General features: G+C 38.1%; 1 protein-coding gene across 1 annotated transcript; it reads right to left on the bottom strand.

The window, feature by feature from the left end:
• Positions 1-4,136: 4,136 nt before the first annotated feature.
• On the bottom strand, positions 4,137-7,255 carry LOC120359919 (leucine-rich repeat extensin-like protein 3). The gene is made up of 4 exons (XM_039459363.1): positions 7,148-7,255; positions 5,659-6,021; positions 4,955-5,003; positions 4,137-4,892 (listed from the first exon to the last, which is right to left on the bottom strand). The coding sequence occupies exons 1-4, from the start codon at positions 7,253-7,255 to the stop codon at positions 4,204-4,206; spliced, it is 1,209 nt and encodes a 402-aa protein (XP_039315297.1). The 3' UTR covers positions 4,137-4,203.
• Positions 7,256-18,803: the final 11,548 nt, after the last annotated feature.

An 18,803-nucleotide genomic window follows, 5' to 3' on the forward strand; every position in this document is an offset into this window, starting at 1 on the left:
AAAAGTTGTAGTAAATTTTAATATTATATTGTGTTTTTTTTAACATATTATGTCATTTCTTATAAATTTATTTATTGTTAAAAAATATAATAGGCATAACACTTGCCATTTTTGAAGCTTATACAATTAAGAGAATAATAAATAAAATATTATTTCTTTAATATAAATTACTATACTTGTACGTAAATTGTTAATGATCCTTGGTTTTAATAGCATCACAATGAAATCCACCCAGTCCTCGATATTGTTAGGTAAAATCATTTTTCTTGATAGTAATTAGTATCTTGATATATGTTCGCGATTTATTTATCGATAATAGACGGGAATGATGAGCCACGAATTACAATTTATGGCCCGTATTCATAGGGCCGTATTCATAGTCCAAGCTCAAGGCAGCGCTTAAGATCGTCTTGGCCAAGACCATCTTATTCAATCAAGATTGTCTTAAGTCATAAGAATTCATAGTCGCCAAATAAGGTGACCTTCGCGAAGAAGATTTTGCTCAAGTAATTCTTATTCGACTTGACGAAGATGATCTTAAGATTGTACTTATTTGCCGTTTGGCTATTTTCGTAATATTCCCTAGGACTCCTCCAATAGAAACGTTGCATTTAAGTAATTTTTATATACTGTAATACTATCTTATATATTATTAAGCTATGATTTTAATTTCATTTGAACTGAAGAGTTAACGGAATCGGCAGGTAATTGTTAAGTATTATTAATTAATATTAAATATTGCAAATATACCAGGGATGGCCTAGAGTATTTCGAGCACAAAGAAATCCTTATGATAAGCATATTTACATTCGTCTTTCACCGTGATGTCTCTCAATTTTTGCGAGTGATCCACATTTTACACTGCCTGATAAAATTGGCAATAAAATAGTCTCCAGCACAATTCGTTTCTAATTAACCGATATTATTTCTGCATGAGTAGGCGCTCAAGATAAACCAAGGTGATGATGACAATTCAGCGACTAGCTGACTAGCTGAGCTGTATAAATATATATTGTAAGTGAGCAATCGGCTCACTCGGTATAAATTTCAAATCGGCCGCCACTGCGGTGGCGTTGTCAGCGGATTGCTGCCTGATTGGCTGCGTGGATCACGTGACCTTCTGTCTCGTGCCCCAATTGGTTTTGCAAACCACGTTAGACATATACCGCCATGCGATTGGCCCTGCGAGGCTCACTAGCGCGCCCCTGCGGTCTCTCTCGTGGGTGTATCATCGCAAGCATCAGACTCGTCGAAGCTCTCGTCAAGTGCGGCATGGCCGCCACGTTTTTCTGTACACGACCGGTGAATAAAGTCGGTTCTGCTATTGTACTCCTGGTGCGCAGTTAATTCTAGTTACCCTCCTTTCCGTCGGTACTTCCGGCTCCTGACACACGAGGGATCGTGACGAGATATTTCCTTTCCTAGTATTTTCCGGCTCGCACGTTCCCCTCTCCTTTGTGAGGCGGGATTTTAAAATCCTTTCGGCCCGCTCTTACAATATATATATATATATATATATATATATATATATATATATATATATATATATCTGCTTATGTTCACACCGTCCTTCTGAAAAATAAATTTATTGTTGTAATGCAATGTACCACATGCAGAACAGTTTTTTCTGATTTGTGTCATTATTGATATTAATAGTTTAAAATTTAATACTACACTTAAGGTTTATAATAGCCGTAACCGTAAGAAATTGGTTAATCGTCGATTATTTTCTTATAAATTAACTATGATTGGTCAATTTCTTACGGTTACGGCTATTATAAACCTACTTTAAGTAATTATAAACCAGCCTTAAGAATGCAGAACTTTTTTATTATCACTACAGATTTTACTTCAGATCAATTAAAAGTATGACCTTGGCCTAGTTTACACCGAGTACTTGATACACGTACTAACTAGTAATTTTCTATTAAATTGTCTTGATTTCGGCAATAAATTTAAAAAATAGTATATTAAGTTGGTATAATATGAATCAAGATAATTAAATATATGCATTATGTATACACGTATTGTCGACAATAAGATAAATTAATAGAAAGTTACGAGTTAGTACGCGTATCAAGTGCTCGATGTAAACTAGGCCTATGACCGGAGCACGCGAACAACTTAACCTCCAAAAGCCTTGCTTAATACGTCCTCGGACACGTCTTCGCAAAGATCGTCTTATTTATAAATGTGTGCGTGAAATAAGACAGTCTTAAATGACTATGAATTAATGACTAACAAGGTAGACTTAAGAGGATGCTATACTGACGGGAATTACCGACCATTACAGTGTTCATTAATTTTCGAATTGGCTTTACAGATCGCAAAATCCTTTTGCAAAATAAAAGTACGCACCAAAACAAAGTGTGCTCTGGTAAATTTTATGAGTAAATCGACCAAAAAGTTAAAAATTCATTTATTTTCGACTCGTAGATCTGTCAACCAAGGTTAATTTATGTCATTTACTAACGCTCTGTAGTTCGTATGTATAAAATGAGACCAGGGCGGACTTCAGAAAACTCTAACAAACAACACTGACTGTGTATCGTTTCAGTCAACAACGTAACAAAAAAGTTTAATAGGTAAACAGCTGTACGTGTCCAAATTTCGCTTAGCGCACGTAAACGATGGCAAGAAGAGCAGTGGCTGTAGTTCATAGGTTCTTTCGCAGATGGCGCTATAATCGGATCAAGTGCGTTCGGTAAAATAGCGGCTTGCTCGCCTGAGGATTTATGGGTTCGATCATGTTTATGTCGCTTTTGATGAATAAAAATGAGTTTTCCATCGATTGGTCAGCTTTCAATTTGCCTCAAGCTAAATAAATAAATAAATAATTTAATTAATTTCCATAAATATAACATGCGAAAATTAGGCACATACAAACGCATCTCGAGCCTCATTCGCGAAAAAAGATATGTATGCATGCGTGTGTGCCTGTGCGCGCGCGCGCGCGCGTTAAGCAAAATTTACACGTACAGCTGTTTACGTGTTAAACTTTTTTGTTACGTTTTTGATTAGAATGACACTCAGTCAGTGTTGTTTGTTAGAGTTTTCTGAAGTCCGCGCTGGTCTCATTTCATACATACGAGCTACAGAACGTCAGTAAATGATAAAAGTTAATCGCGATTCACATCCACGAGTTGAAAATAAATAAAAAAAATTTTGTCTTATATACGAAACAACAGTATTGCGTGTTTGTATTATATATACATATATACATATATACATATATATATATATATATATATATATATATATGTATGTACGTATGTATGTACATATGTATGTACGTATGTATGCACGTATGTATATACGTATGTATAATTAAAGAAATTAATAATTAATTTCCATAAATGTAACATGCGAAAATTAGGCACATACAAACGCATCTCGAGCTTCATTGGCGAAAAAAGATATGTATGCATGCGTGTGTGCCTGTGCGCGCGTGCGCGCGCGCTAAGCAAAATTTACACGTACAGCTGTTTACGTGTTAAACTTTTTTGTTACGTTTTTGATTGGAATGACACTCAGTCAGTGTTTATTTTCAACTCGTGGATGTGAATCGCGATTAACTTTTATCATTTACTGACGTTCTGTAGCTCGTATGTATGAAATGAGACCAGCGCGGACTTCAGAAAACTCTAACAAACAACACTGACTGAGTGTCATTCTAATCAAAAACGTAACAAAAAAGTTTAACACGTAAACAGCTGTACGTGTAAATTTTGCTTAGCGCGCGCGCGCGCGCGCGCACAGGCACACACGCATGCATACATATCTTTTTTCGCGAATGAGGCTCGAGATGCGTTTGTTAGAGTTTTCTGAAGTCCGCGCTGGTCTCATTTCATACATACGAGCTACAGAACGTCAGTAAATGATAAAAGTTGATCGCGATTCACATCCACGAGTTGAAAATAAATAAAAAAAATTTTGTCTTATATACGAAACAACAGTATTGCGTGTTTGTATTATATATACATATATATTTTAAATTTTATATATATATATATATTATATATATATATATATTAATTATATATGTATATATGTATGTATGTATGTATAATTAAATGAATTAATTACATGTACTTTTGTTCCAATGTACTTTTAATATAGAAAAAAGGTTGAAAAATTGATGAATTGGTTTTCTGTACGTTAAGATAATTTTTATTTAGAAAAATACAAAAAAATCGCCACAATTTATGTCTGGGTCGGCGGCGGCGGGTTGTACACCTGAGTCGGCGGCGGCGGATTGTACGCCTGGGTCGGCGGAGGAGGGGTGTACGCCTGGGTCGGCAGCGGCGGATTGTACGTCTGGGTCGGCAGAGGAGGGGTGTACCCTAGGGTCGACGGCGGCGGGTTATACATCTGGGTCGGCGGTGGCGGGTTGTACGCCTGGGTCGGAGGCGGCGGATTGTACGCCTGGGTTGGCGGCGGCGGATTGTACGTTTGCGTCGGCAGAGGAGGGGTGTACGCCAGGGTCGACGGCGGCGGGTTATACACCTGGGTCGGCGGTGGCGGGTTGTACGCCTGGGTCGGAGGCGGCGGGTTGTACACCTGGGTCGGCGGCGGCGGGTTGTACGCCTGAGTCGGCGGCGGCGGATAGTACGCCTGAGTCGGCGGCGGCGGATAGTACGCCTGAGTCGGCGGCGGCGGATGGTACGCCTGAGTCGGCGGCGGCGGATAGTACGTCTGAGTCGGCGGCGGCGGCGGATAGTACGCCTGAGTCGGCGTCGGCGGATAGTACACCTGGGTGGACGGCGGCGGCGGCGGCGGATAGTACACCTGGGTGGGCGGCGGCGGATTGGACGCCTCAGTAAAAGGCGGATGATTTTTTATTGGTGGCGCGTCTACAGATCCTCCACCATATCCTGCACCACCAATATATCCTGCAAAAAACGTTGAAAACATATTAAAGTTTCCGTTTTTTTTTTACGTTGCATATACTGACCTTCTTTTTTCGCCTGTTGCAACGCGCGCCGAAACATGTTCTTCATTAGCTGCAAAAAGAAACATTAGTATGTGTATATGCGCGCACACACGCACCCACGCACACATACATACATATACACTGTTTCGTTACTATCATACGCGCAAGCGCGCATGTGTGTACGATTGTAGCAAAGCAGTCATTCATATATATATATATATATATATATATAGGCAACTCCATTGACTTTAGGACAAGAATTTTCTGGATATATAACACAAATTGAAAATTCTATTACACGAATTGCTAAGTCGTGTAATTGCTGCTAATAATATCATAAATGCACTTTTTATGATTTTTTTCTACTGTAATATTTTCTATATTGCTAAAATTAGAATGTTCTGTACTATTTATAATATTAATGATCAGCCTTATTAATTTATATTGCCATATTTAATGTATCTCCTAACGTCTATTTAGATCCCAAATGCTTTTTTTTATTCCGGGATAGGTAAGGCTTCAATTATTTCTCTTAGTAATTTACCTGAGCAAGATCTAGGATTAATTATTTATTAAATAAATTACTTAGCAGCAATTACACGGCTTAGCAAGTCGTGTAATAAAATTTCTCTCTCCCCCCCCCCCCTCTGTCTGTCTGTCTGTCTATCTATCTCCCTTTGTGTGCGTAGGCATGTGTTTAATTTTTTATATTTATATTGTATTACCTTGTGCGTTATTACTGGCGGTGGCGGTGCTCGTGATCGCGGCGCCCGGTGTCTCATATTTTGCGAGTATCCCATGAGACACGGCGTCGGCATACGCTGGCCGCTCATGGGATACTCGTTTGACAAAATATATTTTGGAAGACTACGTTCCGCCGATGGTAGCAGCGGTGGCGATGATGACGGCGGCGGCAGCGGCGGTGGCGGCGATGATGACGGTGGCGGCGATGATGACGGGGGCGGCGGCGGTGGCGGCGATGGCGATGCAGGCGGTAGTGGCGGAGGCGGTAGTGGTGGTGACGGTGGCGGTGGCTGTGACGAAACATGCTTTTTTTTTGTATCACCACAGCCAGCGCATTCAGCCCTCTAAACTAACCGTGAAATGACGCCCTCACTTTTTGCTGAAATACAAACACAAACATTAAAAATTAGAAAAAGAAAAAAAAAGATTTATTTATAACTCGACTTCTGAGAGGATTCCTTCTTCAAAATTTTACTGATAACTCTAATGTTATTCCAAAGGTGTGTGCAAATTTTAAAGAAAAGGACTCTCTTAGAAGCCGAAATACAAATTATTGAAGTCGACAATTTTCAATTCATAGTCCAGTTGTATTCGAGCGAGTCGATCGGCGAGAAGATACCGCGAGGCGAATGTCGCGGATGATGAGAGATTTAACACGCCTCGCCATTTCTTCTCGATAGCTTTTTGTCTCGCTCGTGTACAACTCGGGCACAGGCACAAGGCTCAAATAAATTTATTTTTTTTTTATTGTACAGTCGTGGTCATTAGAGTTGCAACACTTTTTCTTCGATGGATTTTGGAATGTAGACTTGTTCATCGAGCGGCAAACGTAATTTGTTCTTACGTGCAGATTTAACAAATTACGTTCGCCGCTCGATGAGCAAGTCTACATTCCAAAAACCATCGAACAAAAAGTGTTGCAACTCTAATGACCGCGACTGTGCACTACTATAAATGTAGGGTAAGGTCTACTTACATTTCCTCGTCGTCATTGTCGTCTTCGTACGAAGTTTGCCCTCTCTTATGGCCTCTTTTGATTTCCCTTTCTGCATTTTCTTCTTCAGCTCTCTCTCTCTCTCTCTCTCTCACTATCACTTTCCCCTTTCACTTTCTCTCTCTTTCACTCTTCTCTTTTTAATCTCACTTTTATCACACTCGTAAAACGGTTCACCACAAAACGTGGCACGTGGCGGCACGCGACTGCAAGTGTGACTGCCACGCTCTACCTTACCCCCACCACTGCGCAAGCAATGCGCAATCTCCTAGGCCCGGCGAGATTCACGCTTACGTATTGGCGCCCTTTAGGTGAACCATTTCAAAAACTTGCAGCCTCTGAAGTCTTGTTTGTCATACTTGTAATTATTCTTATGTAATTTTTACAAACATTACATCCAATTTTTGTAAACAATTATCATTTATTGTACCCTAACAAATGTGAAGCATTATTCACGTAGACGGCCGAGAATAAACCTTTGCCCAATATCTTGGAAACACTTTTGTGTCGCCTGTATCAGGATGTACGTTCCAAAGTGTGCACTTGCAAATACACTCGCAGAGACAGTATTGTAATGCACCCATTTTCATTATAAAAATGTTAATAAATTTTATTCTAGTATTATTTACATTTATGACATAAAAGAGTAGTCTTTTCTTGCATTAATAAAAAATAGTAATTCTGAAAATAAAGATTTTTAATTTGTAAGCTTTAAAATTTTTTATCTTTGTTTCTTTAGTTTATAATTTTCAGCATTCATTTTTACAAGTTTTTAGTAATATTTTTACAAAAGGAGATTTTTATGCAAGAAATGTTTTTTTAGACTCCTTACTTGGAATTATTCTTCTTTTTTTTTGCTAATCTTGTCGGTGTGATTATGAGCTTTATAATAAGCTTTGATCTACGAGAATGCTTCAAAGCTATACTAATATGAAGTAATACTTATATAGTTTTACATAAAAAATCAGAAATATTAATTTTACATACTTCTACTTTAATATACGTGAAAAAGAAAATGTAAATGACTTTACTATGCTTACATCATAAACTGTATTAAAAAAAAAATTATAACGTTTTTATTAATGCAAAAGGGGGAATCGCAGTTACACTGCGATACCCTCGGGGGCCCAAGTCCGAGGGCGGATTGTTACATCTCAGTAGCCGGCAGCGGATTGCACACCTGAGTTAGACCGGCACGGCGGAACAGGAATTACATCCTGGAAAAAAAGGCCTATCTATCGTGGCCTATGCGGAAGACGACAGTAACGGCGGCGGCGGCTGGGATCGAACCCTGGCCCACGGCGTGACAGTCCGACGGGCTAACCGCTACACCACTGCGTCTTGCCGCTGGTCTTGTCTTCAATTTGGGTATTTCTGTTACACAAGCAGCTTCATACGAAATTCTATTTCTCAGTTTTTCATTCTTACACAAGTTTATGTTTCTGTATGTAAATGACGCTTCATAATGACAATATCTAACATATTGATTGTAACACTTTTTAATTTCTTTCTTTCAAACATAAATAGATAGACAACTTTACGCGTCTTCGGTAACGTTTCAGAAAAAATAAAAATTATTCCCCAAAATAATTTTTTACGCATGGCACACGCAAAATATAATAGCCACATTTGTTCAATATACACATATATGAATATACAAATACATATATATATATATATATATATATATATATATATATATATATATAGTAAATAACGTTTTCTATAATTATTTATAACATGTATAAATTTGTAACAAAGGTGACTACGTTATGCGAGAGAAATCATGCTTTTATTATGTTTATTTTTATAAAAAATATGTTGTTTAATTTGCAAGACTTGGTATATCGATATGCATTTTTCATCGATTTTTATCTTCAGTTAACGAAGCGCAATCTAATTGCTCCGTTCTTCCTCCGCTGTACACGTGGGTCGTGCGCGGCGGTGAGGTGAAGGGAAATGTTGGGAAGCGGTATGTTTTCATTTCGAGCTTTCCTCTTTTATCTTAAATTGTAACTCGTCAAACACCGTGTTGTCACGTTACCTCTTCCGTCTCGACTCGCCAAGCGGTGTTGCCGATGCCACGAGCCTTAGGGTCATGGCATCGCTTGACGCTGAGTAGAGAGAGAAAGCATGATACGATATGGGTTGTGTTCCGATATTAACTGCCAGTACTGAAAATGTATAGTATATGTGACGTGAACTATAAATTTTCAGTACTGCCAGTAAAAACGGAACACAGCCACAGTCTTACGGACAACTGCGGCGTTCTCGCCGTTTTGCGTGTCGATCGAACACACGTGTACAACTGGACGATAGTTAGCGGTCACAACTCATCGTTCTGAGCGATTTGTTACATTGTATTACAGTTTTTCCACTAACTTTTATGTATTAATAATTTTAGATAATTATACACACATATGTATCACATAGCTTTTTTTTGCATTTATTTATAGATATGTATAACCGTGTAGGACATGTCATTGTGTGATGTTTTATTATTTTCTACGATCGAGATCGACATACATTTCTGATCGAGTTTTATCTACAGTCAACGTAGCAAGGGCAAGGGCAATGCTTGCAAATCGCCGGACCGCCCGCGTCTCCTCACGAATCGGAGAAGACTTCTATTTCCTTCTCTCTTATGCGTTCTCTTTCTCACTTCAACTATCCTTTACGCTGTCTGCTTTTCTCTAGTTTAAATACATGATTTCCGATCTAGATTTGCCGACCATGCGACGTTAATTTTGCAGTATTGCATCAACGAATGGAACACGGTTCGCAGTCATTGATTTGATAAATTTGATAGGATTGTAGCAATCATGTATACAATCACTACGGTAGAACCCGCTATTCAAGCATTTATGAGAAAATGATAAAATTCTTTTAGCACCTATAGTATACTGACGGAAGAAGAATTGGCAATTGATCTCTTTGGCAGAATGGTCGTGATTCTTGGCTATCGTGCTGAAGGTTCCAGGTTCGATTCCTCATAACAATATTTTTTTTTTTTCTTAAAATCTACTATTTAAAACAAAAATCATGAAATTCTCAAATGCTTTTTTACAATTAAATTAAATTTAAATTGGACACAAAACATATGTAAAAATTATAACAGTTTTTTGACTTTCTTAAAACATTCATTGTTTTATCATTTTCTCATAAATGCTTGAATAGCGGGTTCTACCGTAGTGATTGTATACATGATTGCTACAATCCTATCAAATTTATCAAATCAATGACTGCGAACCGTGTTCCATTCGTTGATGCAATACTGCAAAATTAACGTCGCATGGTCGGCAAATCTAGATCGGAAATCATGTATTTAAACTAGAGAAAAGCAGACAGCGTAAAGGATAGTTGAAGTGAGAAAGAGAACGCATAAGAGAGAAGGAAATAGAAGTCTTCTCCGATTCGTGAGGAGACGCGGGCGGTCCGGCGATTTGCAAGCATTGCCCTTGCCCTTGCTACGTTGACTGTAGATAAAACTCGATCAGAAATGTATGTCGATCTCGATCGTAGAAAATAATAAAACATCACACAATGACATGTCCTACACGGTTATACATATCTATAAATAAATGCAAAAAAAAGCTATGTGATACATATGTGTGTATAATTATCTAAAATTATTAATACATAAAAGTTAGTGGAAAAACTGTAATACAATGTAACAAATCGCTCAGAACGATGAGTTGTGACCGCTAACTATCGTCCAGCTGTACACGTGTGTTCGATCGACACGCAAAACGGCGAGAACGCCGCAGTTGTCCGTAAGACTGTATCGTATCATGCTTTCTCTCTCTACTCAGCGTCAAGCGATGCCATGACCCTAAGGCTCGTGGCATCGGCAACACCGCTTGGCGAGTCGAGACGGAAGAGGTAACGTGACAACACGGTGTTTGACGAGTTACAATTTAAGATAAAAGAGGAAAGCTCGAAATGAAAACATACCGCTTCCCAACATTTCCCCTTTACCTCACCGCCGCGCACGACCCACGTGTACAGCGGAGGAAGAACGGAGCAATTAGATTGCGCTTCGTTAACTGAAGATAAAAATCGATGAAAAATGCATATCGATATACCAAGTCTTGCAAATTAAACAACATATTTTTTATAAAAATAAACATAATAAAAGCATGATTTCTCTCGCATAACGTAGTCACCTTTGTTACAAATTTATACATGTTATAAATAATTATAGAAAACGTTATTTACTATATATATATATATATATATATATATATATACCGGGTGTCCCAGACCACCCGTCCCACCCGATTTTTTCGTAAACGCGACATTTTAAAGAAAAATGTTTCAGACAAAAGTTGTAGGGTTTTAAAAGATCTATTTACTGATTTTATCAGTTTGACCTTGGATGGCGTCGCCAAGGTCAGATCAAAATAACATTAACTTTTTTAAATAGGACACCTCATTTTTGGTTCCAGAATCTAATAGCTGGTGTCAAGACCTTTCCAAAACACTATAAGAAAGTTTATTTTTGTTGAGTACTTTCCGAGTTGTGAGGCTTGAAAGTTACGGTGTACTGTAACCTTCAAGCGTCATAACTCGGAAAGTCCTTAACCAAAATAAACTTATTTATAGTGTTTTGGAAAGCTCTCGAAATCGACTACAAGAAAATGCAATGAAAAATATAAGCAGAGGACACCGACTTCGCCCATGGTATCACGTTGAATAATGCTTTCTCTCTCGACCCAGCGTCGAGCGAGGAGGATGCACTATCGTAAAGCCCCCCACCACTTTCCGCCCGCACCCCGATCGTCGCCGCGCAGCCTAGACACACGTACGAGCGCGGCTCCGCGTGTGTGCGGCAGCCGAGCGCTAGCGTCGAGAGACACCATTTCTGCCGGTGCGTGTACCTATAGTCCTACGCGTAGAGTTTTGAAGATACCTAATTTCCGAGATCTCTAACATTCGGGACAGCTCTATGATGCCGTTTATTCTTGATTTATTAATATTAATCTTCATTTAATGTTGATTATTGTAGCAATAAAGTAATTTTCACGAAAAAGCACCCTTACATACCACTCCTAAAAGTCATTGCTTAGAATTCATAATATTACGCAACTCGTCACCAATTCACGTTTTCTAATAAGCAACCCGGTCGTAAGCGTAATTTGTAGTTATGCCTTACCCGAACGAAGAAGCTGCGTTAATGATGTCAGTTTTGGGTAGAGCTGGAAGTTTTCGAGCAGCTGAAATAATGTGGCGAAATGAATATCCCGATCATACACCACATTCGCGCAAAGTTTTCAGTCGCTTACAACGTCGAATAATTGTAAAAGGTATTGTTCAGCCGGATCATAATAAGGGAAGGCAAATTCATCGATCAGTTCGTTCAGTAAGAGCACCTGATGTAATTGCATCTGCCTTTGTAACCCCGAATGATTCTTTAAAGCGACGAGCAAGAGATAGTGGAATAAGTCGAAGCACGATCAGTCGAATTTTTCGTGAAAATTCATTCCATCCATATCGAATGTCACTTCACCAGGACATGACATTGAACGATCATAGACAAAAACTGATATTCTGTAATTGGATTACTCAACAATTACCTAATTTCCATAGAAGTATTTTATTTTCTGATTAGTGCACCTTTAAAAGTGACGGCGAAATAAACACACATAATTTTCGTTATTGGGCACAAGAGAATCCACATTGGTATCGAGAAATGGATCATCAACGTATCTGGAAAGTCAATGTTTGATGCGGAATTGTTGATACGCATATCGTGGGACCATTTTTCTTTCAAGAGAATTTAAACCGTTTTTTATACGCCGATTTACTCGAAAACGAACTTCCACGTTTACTTGAAGATATTCCACTCCAATTACGTCTAAATATGTGGTTTCAACACGATGGATGTCCCGCCCACACGTCTGTCATTGCTCGTCATCAACTGAACCGCATATTTCGCGGCCGATGGATAGGTAAACATGGTCCACATAATTGGCCACCACGATCACCGGACCTTACAATTTTAGATTATTATTTGTGGGGACGAATAAAAGACCTTGTATACCGCGAACGACCTACGACTGCAGAAGATATGAAAAACAGAATTCGACAAGTCATTCAGTCTCTAGATACTGACGAAATTCGTCGGGCGACGGATGATTTTCAAAGTAGGGTAACAGCCTGTATAAATGCACGTGGTGGACATTTTGAACATCGAGACTGAACAACATGCGTATGCACAAAGGTGACGGCAAGGGGAACCACCTTATGAAAGCACCCCGACAAAGGTGACGGCGAGGGGAACCACCTTAAAAAAGCACTCCGACAAAGGTGACGGCAAGGGGAACCACCTTATGAAAGCACCCCGACAAAGGTGACGGCAAGGGGAACCACCTTATGAAAGCACCCCGACAAAGGTGACGGCGAGGGGAACCACCTTAAAAAAGCACCCCGACAAAGGTGACGGCAAGGGGAACCACCTTATGAAAGCACCCCCACAAAGGTGACGGCAAGGGGAACCACCTTATGAAAGCACCCCGACAAAGGTGACGGCGAGGGGAACCACCTTAAAAAAGCACCCCGACAAAGGTGACGGCAAGGGGAACCACCTTATGAAAGCACCCCGACAAAGGTGACGGCAAGGGGAACCACCTTATGAAAGCACCCCGACAAAGGTGACGGCAAGGGGAACCACCTTATGAAAGCACCCCGACAAAGGTGACGGCAAGGGGAACCACCTTATGAAAGCACCCCGACAAAGGTGACGGCGAGGGGAACCACCTTAAAAAAGCACCACGATAAGGTGTAAGTACGATCTTGTTACCTACACGTGGTACACCTTAGGTAACGCTAATACCTACAGGCGGCACCGATTATTTCGTTTTTACATTTTAAAAATGTTACTTTGACTTATACCTTTATGCCCAAGATCGATCTCAAGGTCGAATTCAAGATCATCATCAGGTTGATCCCTCGAAATCATGCAAATTTTGTCTGAGCCATTTTTTTGTACAAGCACATCCCTACGTTTTAAAAGGGTGGGACGGGTGGTCTGAAACAGGTATATTTTTCATTGCATTTTCTTGTAGTCGATTTCGAGAGCTTTCCAAAACACTATAAATAAGTTTATTTTGGTTAAGGACTTTCCGAGTTATGACGCTTGAAGGTAACAGTACACCGTAACTTTCAAGCCTCACAACTCGGAAAGTACTCAACAAAAATAAACTTTCTTATAGTGTTTTGGAAAGGTCTTGACACCAGCTATTAGATTCTGGAACCAAAAATGAGGTGTCCTATTTAAAAAAGTTAATGTTATTTTGATCTGACCTTGGCGACGCCATCCAAGGTCAAACTGATAAAATCAGTAAATAGATCTTTTAAAACCCTACAACTTTTGTCTGAAACATTTTTCTTTAAAATGTCGCGTTTACGAAAAAATCGGGTGGGACGAGTGGTCTGGGACACCCGGTATATATATGTATTTGTATATTCATATATGTGTATATTGAACAAATGTGGCTATTATATTTTGCGTGTGCCATGCGTAAAAAATTATTTTGGGGAATAATTTTTATTTTTTCTGAAACGTTACCGAAGACGCGTAAAGTTGTCTATCTATTTATGTTTGAAAGAAAGAAATTAAAAAGTGTTACAATCAATATGTTAGATATTGTCATTATGAAGCGTCATTTACATACAGAAACATAAACTTGTGTAAGAATGAAAAACTGAGAAATAGAATTTCGTATGAAGCTGCTTGTGTAACAGAAATACCCAAATTGAAGACAAGACCAGCGGCAAGACGCAGTGGTGTAGCGGATCCGTCGGACTGTCACGCCGTGGGCCAGGGTTCGATCCCAGCCGCCGCCGCCGTTACTGTCGTCTTCCACATAGGCCACGATAGATAGGCCTTTTTTTCCAGGATGTAATTCCTGTTCCGCCGTGCCGGTCTAACTTAGGTGTGCAATCCGCTGCCGGCTACTGAGATGTAACAATCCGCCCTCGGACTTGGGCCCCCGAGGGTATCGCAGTGTAACTGCGATTCCCCCCTTTTGCATTAATAAAAACGTTATAATTTTTTTTTTAATACAGTTTATGATGTAAGCATAGTAAAGTCATTTACATTTTCTTTTTCACGTATATTAAAGTAGAAGTATGTAAAATTAATATTTCTGATTTTTTATGTAAAACTATATAAGTATTACTTCATATTAGTATAGCTTTGAAGCATTCTCGTAGATCAAAGCTTATTATAAAGCTCATAATCACACCGACAAGATTAGCAAAAAAAAAAGAAGAATAATTCCAAGTAAGGAGTCTAAAAAAACATTTCTTGCATAAAAATCTCCTTTTGTAAAAATATTACTAAAAACTTGTAAAAATGAATGCTGAAAATTATAAACTAAAGAAACAAAAAATAAAAAATTTTAAAGCTTACAAATTAAAAATCTTTATTTTCAGAACTACTATTTTTTATTAATGCAAGAAAAGACTACTCTTTTATGTCATAAATGTAAATAATACTAGAATAAAATTTATTAACATTTTTATAATGAAAATGGGTGCATCACAATACCGTCTCCCCAAATGTTTTTGCAAGTGCATACTTTGGTACGGGAGTACATCCTGATGCGGACAAGACGAGGGTATTTCCTGGTTGTAAATGCCATCGCGAAGCAACACGCCGCTCGTCGACTTCTCGCGCGGGCTGTTCGTCTAACCGCCCACCGGGAGCGAGAGAGTGCGAACGGGTAACGTGTAGAGCGACAAGGATAGCGTATCGAGGCTCGCGCGTAAACAGTTGACAAGTCGCGAGTCGCAAGGAAACGTAGCGTGACACGCAGTAACACGAAAGCAGAGCAATCGTGTTCAAAGCGTTTTGTGACATAACAACACAGTATTAGTGTACAATTAGTGTCACTATCATGGTGCGACTTTATAGTGCCAAGTGTAGGCCTTTATATCGGCGTAGGCTTTCTCTGAAGAAAGCCTGGAGAAAGAGGTACGTATACTTTATTCACAATAATTGTAATAGTATCAATAATAAATACGGTGATGATACGTCCTTTATTATAAAGTTCAGTTTCCTTTATTTCGTGTAATGGTCTTTTAAATGTATTGATTTTCTCTATACTGTTTCGTCTTTTATTTTAATCTGTTGTATTTTATTTGTTCTTTCTTACACGAATTTCGTTTGTAATTAGCGTTTCAATATTCAATATACTGAGTTTTTTACACAAAAATTTAAATAATTGATAAATTTAGTTGTTTAGTGGAAACATGTAGAAACGAAAAATAATAATTTCAAATTTGTTCTATTTTCTCGAAAAAAATATGATCACTGTAGTTATATTGATACCCATGTATATTTTTTGAGTATGTTTTGTTATGTTCTTATTTTTATATTTTTATGTCACTAATATTTTACAACTGTATAACTATAAAATTAGTATTGTCTGTAAAAACTTGACAACATATAGATGAAAGTAATAAAATAATAATCTGAAGCATCTACTCAGATAGGAATGAAAAAATAAAAATCAGAAGCGTTTGCAGATGGAACTAAAACAATAAAAATCAGAAGCGTCTGCAGATGGAACTAAAAAAATAAAAATCAGAAGCGTCTGCAGATGGAACAAAAAAAATAAAATTAGAAGCGTCTGCAGATGGAACTAAAACAATAAAAATCAGAAGCGTCTGCAGATGGAACTAAAAAAATAAAAATTAGAAGCGTCTGCAGATGGAACTAAAACAATAAAAATCAGAAGCGTCTGCAGATGGAACTAAAAAAATAAAAATCAGAAGCGTCTGCAGATGGAACTAAAAAAATAAAAATTAGAAGCGTCTGCAGATGGAACTAAAACAATAAAAATCAGAAGCGTCTGCAGATGTAACTAAAACAATAAAAATCAGAAGCGTCTGCAGATGGAACTGAAAAAGTAAAAATTAGAAGCATCTGCAGATGGAACTGAAAAAGTAAAAATCAGAAGCGTCTGAAGATGGAACTGAGAAATTGAAAATGTAAAGGATCTATAGGTGGATCGAAAAAAAAATGAAGCGTGTATATATACATGTATAGACAGGAATATATAGATGTAACGGAAATTGTACAATGAAAAATTGCATCGTCTATATGTAGATGGAGGTAATAAAATAAAAAAAACATTTACATAGGCGGAAGTAAAGTAAAATAAAAATTTAAATTGTCAGTTTAAATTGTATTTGTACAGTTGTAAATAATTATTTATCATAAAAGATGTAAAAATACATGTTTTTATAATATTATAATATAAATGTTTTTTTCAGGCGAGAGTTACAGAGACAACAGCAGGACAATACAAAGACTACTGACAACGAATCTTGTCGGAGGTTGGTAAAATGTGCGACCATCCCGGACGACATAGATTCGGAATGCAGTATTTCTGGACAGTGCGTAAGTACAATTAAAAAAGATACTTGCGAAAGCGTTATTGACGATGTAATCGACGATACGCTTTTTATTGATAATACAGGCAAATTGGATGTAGGTCGTATCTTAGAAAATTTGCCTAAAGGTCGCTTCATTATAGACCTATCTTTTTTTCTGACAGAATTCTATAGGACGTATATAGATCATAAGCAAGGAATTGATTGCCAATTAAACGATTGGGTACCCATAAAATTCCTTTACCGTGGATTAAAAATGCAATTGTTTTTTAAGTGCCGAATGTGCAAATATGAAACAAGCATTTGGTCAGAACCACCAGAATCTGATCAATTAGATATAAACACAGCAGCCGTAGCTGCAACAATTACAGCCGGAATTGGTTTTTCTACGCTGGAAGAGGTGTGCTCGGGAATAAATATACATTGCATGACCGAGGTGACCTATATAAATAAGCGCGAAAAATTAGTTGAAAATTTTGAAAAAACTGCCATGGAACAAATGAAAAAAGCAGGCGAGCTAGAAAGACAACTCGCATTAGAAAGAAATGATGTAATTAATGGAATTGTGTGCATACCAGTTGTAGCAGATGGCAGCTGGTTAAAGAGATCATATGGGAGAAATTTTGATTCGCGTGCCGGTGTTGGCGCAATTGTTGGTTTTCACACAAAACAAGTTCTTTTTGTTGGAATCCGTAACAAATATTGTGCAATATGCGATGTAGCTGAACGAAAAAATTGTGAAGCAAGAGTTCATAAATGCTACAAAAATTTTGATAATAATGCAAGCTCTACAATGATGGAAAGTGACGCTATTACAGAAGGTTTTAAAAGTAGCCTCGACATGCATCAATTGATATATAATAAACTTATCGCTGATGGCGATAGTAGTGTTTATAACTCTATTAAGAACAATAATCCATATCGCGAACAGCAGATAATGGTGAAAAAAGTAGAATGCACCAATCATATGCATCGTAATCTGCGCAAAAAGCTGACAGTTGTAGCTGAAACAACTCAGCCAAAGAAGCAGAGAAAACGTGGTTTTATTGAAGCACGAAATGTTGTAAAAAAAAAAATTAAGACAGTTATGAAAGAGATAAAAAATGCAGCGTCAATACGACGAGAAGAAAAACAACCAGATCATTACAAGGCTAGAGAATTACGAAAAGATATATTGAATATTCCTAGCCACGTTTTTGGTGAGCATAAACGGTGTAAAGAACGCGGTCGTAACTGCGAAGATAACGGTGAAATAAATAAAAATTACATACCGTATTTGAAATTGCACGGTCTCTATCAAAAAATAGAGAGTGCTATTGCGTACATAGCCGCTCACTCTGAAAGCTTGCTAGAAAATGTAACAAATAATGCTGCAGAAGTGTTTCATTCGGTAGTAAGCAAATTTGTATTCGGAAAGCGTGTAGATTTGTGCAAATGAGGCTCTTACAATGCTAGAGTTGCAGGAGCAGTTGTACAATATAATACGCAGCAAGTGCTTACGGAAATTCATAAAAGCATGGGTAAAACTGTTCCTCCTATTGTCGAAAATCTAGAGAAGCGACGGCAAATAAAAATTGCTAGAACTACAGAATATCGGGACATACACGGAAGACAAAAAAAATTCAAGAAAGATCGAGGAACAGATCTTCATTATGGTCCGCAATCGCAACAGCCAGATATTCCAGATCATATACTCGAACAACTAAAGCAAAATCACATAGAGAAGTT

This window comes from Solenopsis invicta, unplaced genomic scaffold (genome assembly GCF_016802725.1).
Source record: "Solenopsis invicta isolate M01_SB unplaced genomic scaffold, UNIL_Sinv_3.0 scaffold_379, whole genome shotgun sequence".
Taxonomy (NCBI): Eukaryota; Metazoa; Arthropoda; class Insecta; order Hymenoptera; family Formicidae; genus Solenopsis; species Solenopsis invicta.

Bases quoted from the DNA above. Each gene is read 5' to 3' on its own strand.
- LOC120359919 (XM_039459363.1), bottom strand. From the start codon at position 7,255: ATGGGTGCATTACAATACTGTCTCTGCGAGTGTATTTGCAAGTGCACA. The intron at 6,022-7,147 runs GTTTATTCTCGG...CGGTTAGTTTAG, and splicing joins TTCCAAGATATTGGGCAAAG to AGGGCTGAATGCGCTGGCTG. The intron at 4,893-4,954 runs GTCAGTATATGC...CGTTTTTTGCAG, and splicing joins GCAACAGGCGAAAAAAGAAG to GATATATTGGTGGTGCAGGA.